An 8,762-nucleotide genomic window follows, 5' to 3' on the forward strand; every position below is an offset into this window, starting at 1 on the left:
TTGAGATTATGAAATTATCTCAAATTTTTAATTTTTTTTTTTTAGATTTAGCAAGATCGATCGATGAAGTCGTCAACTATATAGGTAGATGTTTGCGTATGTGTACTGTACGCGACGTCTGCGCGGGTCGTACACACTACAATAGAAGTGGACGTACGTGAACTTCATGAAGTAAAAATATATAATAATAATAATAATAATAATAATAAAAAAAAAAAATAATGTAGATGAGAAAAAAAAAAAACCAATGTTTATATAATATGTTGGATCAAGATCATATTTATATTTTCTGATTCCCAATACGCGTAAACCAATATTGTTTTAGTAAATAAGGGTGCAATTACATCCACAAATAGATTATAAAAAAAAATCGCACAAACTAATGTGATTTTATGTGATCCGTTAAATTTACTTTACAATAAAATTAAAAAAAATATATTTACAACTGTGAATATACAACCGTGGCGTAATCGATTTGAAAAAAGTAAATAAAATATGAGATTCATATGAAAAAATAAAGAAAAAACTCAGGTATTATAACATGTTAGGACGTGAGTTGTGATCCAATTTCACATAATTATGAAGGAAAAACCCAGGTATTATAACATTCCTAACTTAAATGGGGTATAATGTATGCCCATGGCTCTACGTGCACTACAAGTAAATTACCAATAAACAAAGGAAAAGAAGATATGCTCAGAAACAATACTACAATTCGACTTCAGCAGCATTTCATGACTTATGGTATATCAAGAGCTTGAGCCTCGTAATTCTTTCAATGAGCAAGGAATACAAAATTTCTCTCTAATTCCAAATTTGACTGAAATAGCACCAATATGGAAGTCAGCCCCTTCACACAGTTTCTGTTCTGCTAATAACAAAATCATTTAAACAATGATCAATCAAGTATGTGGAAAGCATAACCACAAACACAGAAGCTATTGATTTGGTTTTGATAGTAACTTGAAAGGCAAATGACAAGCCTACAAGGAAGCAACAGAAGCACATTCCAACAATTGATTTACTAATGAACCCCACAAAATAAATTACAACAGGAACTATACCCATTAAAGCATTTTAGTTCAAAATGAATTATCTGAATTGTGAATATTACTTGTAATATTGGCAATACAGCTAGGATACCTATATGTCAAATGATAATATTTCCTTCCCTTACCTGGCGAAATTATTTACGGCACAAAAAACTCGCCGCAAATAAAACTTTTTTTGGTGAATTCCTTACATCAGCGGAAGCTAAACGCGGCTACAGTAATTCTTCACTTATTGCGTCAAAATATGTGTAAATGTTTTTAATCCTAAAAAAGGCTTTTTTTCGTAGTAAGATAAAAATTAAAAATTGAATAAAATATTATTAGAATATTATTTTTTAATATTATTATTGTTTTGAGATTTGAAAAAATTGAATTGTTTATTATATTTTATGTGAAAATTTTAAAAAATTATAATGATAAAATGATAAGAAATACTTTCACTATCTAAATATTGCCTAATCTCCAAGAATACTGATAAATAATTAGTATTCTAAGAAAATTTAGTTAGTTGTCGTGCATGTATGGCCACGATATTAAAATTTAGTTAGTTTTAAGATTAAAATTTAGTTATTTCAATATAAAAACTGAAAGACTTGACATTAAATATATATAATCGTGTTATTGTTTTTCCACTCGAGTACACATCACAGCTACCTGGTGCAGGCCCCACTTCTACAGCGGTTTAATAATGCAATAAAAGTCCAATATCATGGTCATGCGCGGAGTGGGTCTTCCACCCGATCTATATATATATGCCTCCATCCTTTAAATTAAAAATCCAGAATCTCTCAGAAGTTTTCCTTTGAATTTAACATAAGAACTTGTATCCTCTTCAAGGAAACACAGGGAGCAATATCTATCGGTTTCCGAAGGATGTTCTTGCAAATTACATGTGTTGTTCTGATATTGTCAGAACTGGCAGCTGCAGCAGTAGCAGCTCCATTAGCCAAGCCTAACTGCCCAGATCGGTGCGGAGATGTCGAAATTCCTTATCCATTTGGTACAACTAAAGATTGCTACCTAAATAAAGGATTTCTGATCACTTGTACCGAGCCGTCTTCCAGCCCCGCCCAACCACTATTTGGAAATGTAGTTGTCACCAACATTTCTATCGACGGTCAGCTTGACATCTTGAATTTTATATCCTTTCAGTGTTTCAAAAACTCGAGTGGTGTGCTTGACGATGACAATGAACCCTCTCTCCGTGTCCTAAATTTCACAATTTCTAACACCAAAAATAAGTTCGTGGCCGTCGGCTGTGACACTTACGCCTTCCTCCATGCTTTCCAAAACAATGAACCCTTCTCCATTGGCTGCACCTCTACATGTCAAAGTCTTAGAAATGTCGTCGATGGATCATCTTGCTCTGGAATTGGATGTTGCCAGGTTGACATTCCGAAAGGATTGAAGAACTTTACTTTAGATGCGCGTAGCTATGATGAACACGTCACGGTTGGGAGTTTCAATCCATGCAGCTATGCTTTTGTAGCTAAACAAGACGGGTTCTACTTCTCCTCTGATTATCTTGAAAGCCTGCGAGGGAATAAGACCTATCCAATGGTTCTTGATTGGGCAATCGGTGATACAACATGTGAAATTGCCGAACACCAGCCAGGTTACGTATGTGGAAGGAACAGCCAATGTTATAATTCCCAAAACGGTGATGGATATCTTTGCGAGTGCATTAGTGAAGGTTATGAAGGAAATCCATACCTCGAGGATGGTTGCCAAGGTACGAGTTTCAAAGCTTCTCCAATAATATTTTAACAAATTAATGAACATTCAAATGAAATGAAACTCCAAAGATCAATCTATGCCTGAATTTTGAATTTATTCATATGACGTTCTTGGTTTTGATTTTATATGCCACATATATATATATATATATATGGTATAATATTCAATTTCCTTAGAAAATATTAATTTATTTAATGGCCGTTTCAAAATAGTTCAATCGTTTGTATTATTGCTCCGATAATTCAGATGTAAATGAGTGCGAAGCAGACCAGAACCCCTGCAATACCACTACGTCAACATGCAAGAACACTGATGGGAATTTTACCTGTATTTGCCTCGACGGATACGAAGGTGATGGGAAGATTACAAGTGGAATATTAGGTTGCAGACCTATTGCACGGGCCAACAAATCTAGCATTAATATCATTATTCCTCTCGGTAAGTATATATATAATATATTATAATTATATACAATTGCATTATAATTATTTTTTAACCCAATAATTACATATATAATACCTAATATTCTTAGGGATTTGGTTCCCTAGCTACTTGGTCAATGGTTGTGTCAACGGCCGCAATTGGCCGGCCTCCTTGGTCAACGTTGCCGGCTTGACATTGAGCACATATTTTCTTATTCTATTCTTATATGTAAAGCACCAATTAAACTCCAATATTGCCGGCTGAAAACTAATGATAAATTAAAGGATAATCTACATTCGTACTAATTCATGTTTAAATCTCTCAAACAGTATTAAAAATACAATAAATATTATAAAATCTACTTTATATTATATAATTTAGACAAAAAAAAAAAAAAATCAATCCCTGTTTTTATTACTTTTTTTTTTATAGCTTTTTTCTTTCTTTTCTCCAATAGGATGTCATAGACAATTGAACGCAATAAAATTTATAATATTGATCCCCAGTTTATATATATGAATGATGACTACTCTATAGAATCCCAAAACTATAAAAGACTACTTGGCATGGACTCTCAGATTTTTTAATAAGGCTAATGATTTTAATTTCAACTAGTCTCCTTTCAGTAGTATATATATATATATATATATATATATATATATATATATATATTTTTTTTTTTCGGGCATTTATAACTAATAAAAGTCCCTTAAAAACTTGTTTTAAGAAATTAAATTCTCACAGTAATCATTTCGATTTTATGTTGTGACAATCACATTATACTATGCTAGCTTTAACTCAAAAGTCTTGAATGAGCTACTTAATTGCCTATTAATGGATTTGCAGTACCCTTGTTGAATTGTTGGTGCAAACAAAGATAACATGTTTGAATATCCGCAGCTATCAGCATTGGCCTCGTAGGATTGTTTGTGGGAGGTTCTTCAATATATTGTGGACTAGAAAGAAGAAAACTCATCAAGCTAAAAGAGAAGTTCTTCCAACAAAATGGTGGATTGTTGTTACAACAAAAACTCTCGAATTATAGAGCTTCAATGGAGACTACCAAAATCTTTAGCGCGGAAGAACTTCAAAATGCTACCAATAATTACGATGAAAGTAGAGTTCTTGGCCAAGGTAGCTTTGGAATTGTTTATAGAGGAATCTTACCAGACAACAAAATTGTTGCCATTAAGAAATCAAAAATTTGTGACAGGACTCAAATTGAGCAATTCATAAATGAAGTTATTGTGCTTACCCAAATTAACCATAGAAATGTGGTTAGGATGTTAGGTTGTTGTCTAGAAACAGAGGTCCCATTACTAGTCTATGAATTCATCACGAATGGGACTCTTTCTAGTCATATTCATGATAAAAACCTATCATCTTCACTCTCATGGGAAAAACGTTTGAAGATAGCATCAGAAACTGCAGGGGCGCTCGCATACTTGCATTCTTCAACTTCCGTGCCAATTATACACAGGGATGTGAAACCTGCAAATATACTTTTAGATGATAACTATTCAGCAAAAGTGGCTGACTTTGGAACTTCAATTTTGGTCCCTCTTGATCAAACAGAATTATCTACATTGGTGAAGGGAACTTTTGGATATTTAGACCCAGAATACTTTTATAGTAACCAGCTTACAGAAAAAAGTGATGTCTACAGTTTTGGTGTTGTTGTGGCAGAGTTACTGACAGGTAAGAAAGCGCTTTCTTTTGATAGGCCTGAAAAGGATAGAAGTTTGGCAATGTACTTTAACTCTGCTGTAAAAGAGGATCGCTTGCATCAAATTCTTGATGATCAAATTGTCAATGATGTCAATATTAATGCAATAGATGAAGTTGCTAATATTGCAAAATGGTGCTTAAGTGTAAGAGGGGAGGATAGGCCAACTATGAAGGAAGTGGCAATGGAGCTAGAAGGATTGAGAATTATGGGAAAACATCCATGGGTAAAGGCTGATCTTTATACAGAGGAGACTGAAAGCTTGCTTGGGCCACCTACACACTCGTTCAACATTGATGTCTACAATGGTTCTTCCTCTACCATCACAACAGCTGGGCTTGAAAGTATGAGGACCCAAGTCGTGAAACCATTAGATCATGACGGCAGATGATGAGCTAAGTCCATGGCCAATACATACATCATGATCTTCACCAAGTGATCAAATTTATTACTACGAACATTTGTGTGTATCTCTCCTAGTTTTTCGTGTTTGATGTCTCAATTTTCTTGCCGCACACCTTCATTTTCCTTTTTGTAATAAGACTCCATTATCAATAGATATACCTTAAAGAAATCTTTTAAATGATGTTATCTTTCATTCTTTTTTTGTTATCAATATTACTTATATAGATATTTTGTATATTATCCTTTCTTTTATGGACGTTACTTTGTTACATATATTATATATATTATTTATATGTATATATTTTCAGCTGTGTGTATATATATACACATACTAATTTAATTGGCAAGTTTTCTTACCAATTAGCCAACAGGTTCGCATTGTTGTTTTTCCATCAATTTTATTGTCCATGATCTTGCCGCATGCATGGATTAGGCAGGCTTCCTCCCTAGTTACATACTTGCTTTTAAGGTTTGAATCGTTTTCAAGCTTATATAAATAATACTTGAAGATTTGAAATAGAAGATCCATCCTAGATGCAGTAAGCTATTCACATTTTCTTTGAGACACCAATCAAGAAGTTTGAACTTTGTGGCAGATGAGCCGTAGTACGTTATTCCTCACCACCATGAGCACCAGAGTTGTAGGATTTGAAACTTTCAATGACTTGTATGTAGCAGATCCTTCATTTGAGAGGATATTTTAGGTGGCAACTGATGGTTAACGACATGATTTTGTTTTGCATAATGGTTATTTATTTCATGGATTACAGTTGTGCATCCTAGATTGTTCACTAAGGCAACAGATTATTAGTAAACTTCATAGCGAAGGTCACTTTGCGTGACATAAGACGTTGGCTCTGCTCTCATCTAATTACTACTATTCGCCCAAATTGACCAATGAAGTGGCTTGTTACATGGAGTGATGATGTGTGTGTCAGTGTAGTCCAAGGGGTTTCTCACTGTGGCGCCCTCGATCCCCACGTATGATTTGGTGGAAGTCGTGACACTGAGATGATGACCACGCAGATCACACACCCCCATCGCCATGTTCAAGTGCGTGGAAACATGCATAAATGTGTGCAACAAAAATAGCGAAGCAGAAAGATATAAGGCAGTCAAAACTAAGTACCAAGAAGTGTTAAACTTTACAACCCACAATAAAAACCACCAATGGATTATAAAGTCATCTAGCTGAAATAAAGGAACTAAAACAAGCTCCAACAACAAATGTGAGTACGGTCCCAATCCTTCACTCCTCAGGTGGGGCCGGTCCCTTTGCTAATACCCATTCTCTACATCAAAGCCTACGGACCATAGGTAGGAATACCACAATGAGATTTCACAATCTGAGCAAGTAATCAACACTAAATAGCCAAGAGTTTAAAACAAACATTTATACAACCAACAAATAAGATAGCAATACAAGCAAAAGACAGCAATATCCATTTTTTCCACCATTTTCCAAAATAACACATTTAAACGGAACACTCACGCCAAAAACACATTTGGCCCAAAAATACAACCATTTTCTTATGCATGCACCATGGTCTCCCCTAGGGACCATCCGCACACCCTGGCTCCCTTCGTCACACAACGAGTAATGTCCATGCGTATGACTTCATAATGAACGATGCCCAGCTCTGCGCCTTGCTCATATGTGATCAGGCATCCTCTAGTCCCCACCAGCGAGGGGACACGGAGTCAACACAAGAGCGTTACCATCTCATCCAAGTCCGTTGTCGCCCAGTGACAACCTAGACGACGTCACTCAGTTTATTATGCTCATAAGTGACCAGAAGAGTTCCACCAAGACAATACCCCATCTCGGCTTGGGGTTCTGATATGTATGCACCCAAAAATCCAAATTTCAAATCACGCCACATGGGAGAACACATCACAATTAAATAATCAAGGCAAATATTAATAAAGGTAAATATGCAGATGCATGCAGATAGTATATTGGATGACATGACATAACACGCATCAGACAATATACATCATCACAACAGTCACAATAATCGAAATTTCACAAACCAAGCTACACACGTTATCCCATCCTCCATCTGGCCCATGGCCCAATTTCCACAACCACACATAGTTATCAAACCCAACAATTCGCTGGACCCAAGGCCCATCTCAACACAACCAAACTGCAAACAATGTTTGTGATAAATGGATGTCATAATCCTAAGGATCATGTTGGAGAGGTACTTATGACGCAATCAGGCAATTCTGGAACATCGAGTGCTCATCGGTCTACGGGTCCCTCGGTTGGACAAGCACACGCATCACTACGTGGACGGACACCCTAAAATGTTAGTAAAAAGTTAAAATGCAAAACAAAAATTAAATTAAACAACACGACAGATTGGCTCACCGAGGTGATGCCAAAAGTGGTGGAGCAGTGGTGGGGCAGCATTGGAGCAAAGGCGGGGATAGGCTACAGCTCTCGGGTTGGGTGGATTTGTGAGATAGAAATTATAGAAAAGGAGAGGTGGGTACTTGTGAGTGGTTGCGCGGCCTTGAGAAGGTAGCTTGGGGTTGCTGAGTACCGCTTCGCTAGGGCAAAAATTGCCCTGAAGGCTTCAAGAAGGGGGTTCAAGGGAGAGGAAGACGGTGGTGATGAGTTTGAGAGAGGGAGAGGAAGCTTGGACATGGTTTCGAAAGGGAGAAACTCGGCCTATTTATAGGCCGAAAGAGGGTCTTCAGCAATAGCAACTACCGCTGCAATTGGGGGTGGTGAACAGTGCAGGGTCTGCGAGAGACCCATGCATGGCACACAAGCAATGGCTTCGAGCAGCGTGAGCCATTTCTAGGGCTAAATCCTTCAAGGGTTGAGGAATGGGGTGGGGGAAAAATTATGTCGCAAGCACGTTGATTGGGGTGCCAGGCAGTGGTGGAGGCGATGGTGGAAGGGCTTTGCAGATGGAGATGTGTGGCACGACACAAGAGGCTGGGGTGGGCAGCAAGCAATGACTCGGCGAAGGAGGAAGGAGAAGAAGAGAAAAAAAAAAAGAAGACGGCACAAGAGGCTGGGTGGGCGGCAAGCAATGACTCGGGGAAGGAGGATGGAGAAGAAGAGAAAAAATAAAGAAGAAAAGAAAAGGAATGAGAAAGAAGAAGAGGGACAGTGACGCACGACCAAAAGGATGAAACCCTAAGGGTTTCTCTCTAGCAATGCCAAAATGGCGCCGTTTAGGGCATAGGGGTTGGGCTCCCCTTTTGCACACAGGCTGGGCCCTTCACAGACACACACCCACAGCCCAAACAGAAAGACACACACAAAAAGCCCAAACTCAAAAATAAAATAAAATAAAATAAAATAAAAAGATACAGTAAAGTAAAAGTAAAATACACAACCATTAATAATAAATAAATAAATAAAATCACAAAACTAGGGATCTCACACTCACCAATGT

General features: G+C 37.0%; 1 protein-coding gene across 1 annotated transcript; it reads left to right on the top strand.

Moving 5' to 3' along the window:
- Window positions 1-1,925: 1,925 nt before the first annotated feature.
- Window positions 1,926-5,340, top strand: LOC121255241 (wall-associated receptor kinase 2-like). The gene is made up of 3 exons (XM_041155515.1): window positions 1,926-2,784; window positions 3,036-3,227; window positions 4,113-5,340. Exons 1-3 carry the CDS (start codon window positions 1,926-1,928, stop codon window positions 5,327-5,329), a joined length of 2,268 nt encoding a protein of 755 aa, XP_041011449.1. The 3' UTR covers window positions 5,330-5,340.
- The last annotated feature ends 3,422 nt before the right edge of the window (window positions 5,341-8,762 follow it).

This window comes from Juglans microcarpa x Juglans regia, chromosome 3D (assembly GCF_004785595.1).
Source record: "Juglans microcarpa x Juglans regia isolate MS1-56 chromosome 3D, Jm3101_v1.0, whole genome shotgun sequence".
In the NCBI taxonomy this organism is placed as follows: domain Eukaryota; kingdom Viridiplantae; phylum Streptophyta; class Magnoliopsida; order Fagales; family Juglandaceae; genus Juglans; species Juglans microcarpa x Juglans regia.

Coding starts and splice junctions, on each gene's coding strand:
- LOC121255241 (XM_041155515.1), top strand. CDS start 1,926: ATGTTCTTGCAAATTACATGTGTTGTTCTGATATTGTCAGAACTGGCA. Junction 2,785..3,035: donor CCTCGAGGATGGTTGCCAAG/GTACGAGTTTCA, acceptor CCGATAATTCAG/ATGTAAATGAGTGCGAAGCA. Junction 3,228..4,112: donor TAATATCATTATTCCTCTCG/GTAAGTATATAT, acceptor GAATATCCGCAG/CTATCAGCATTGGCCTCGTA.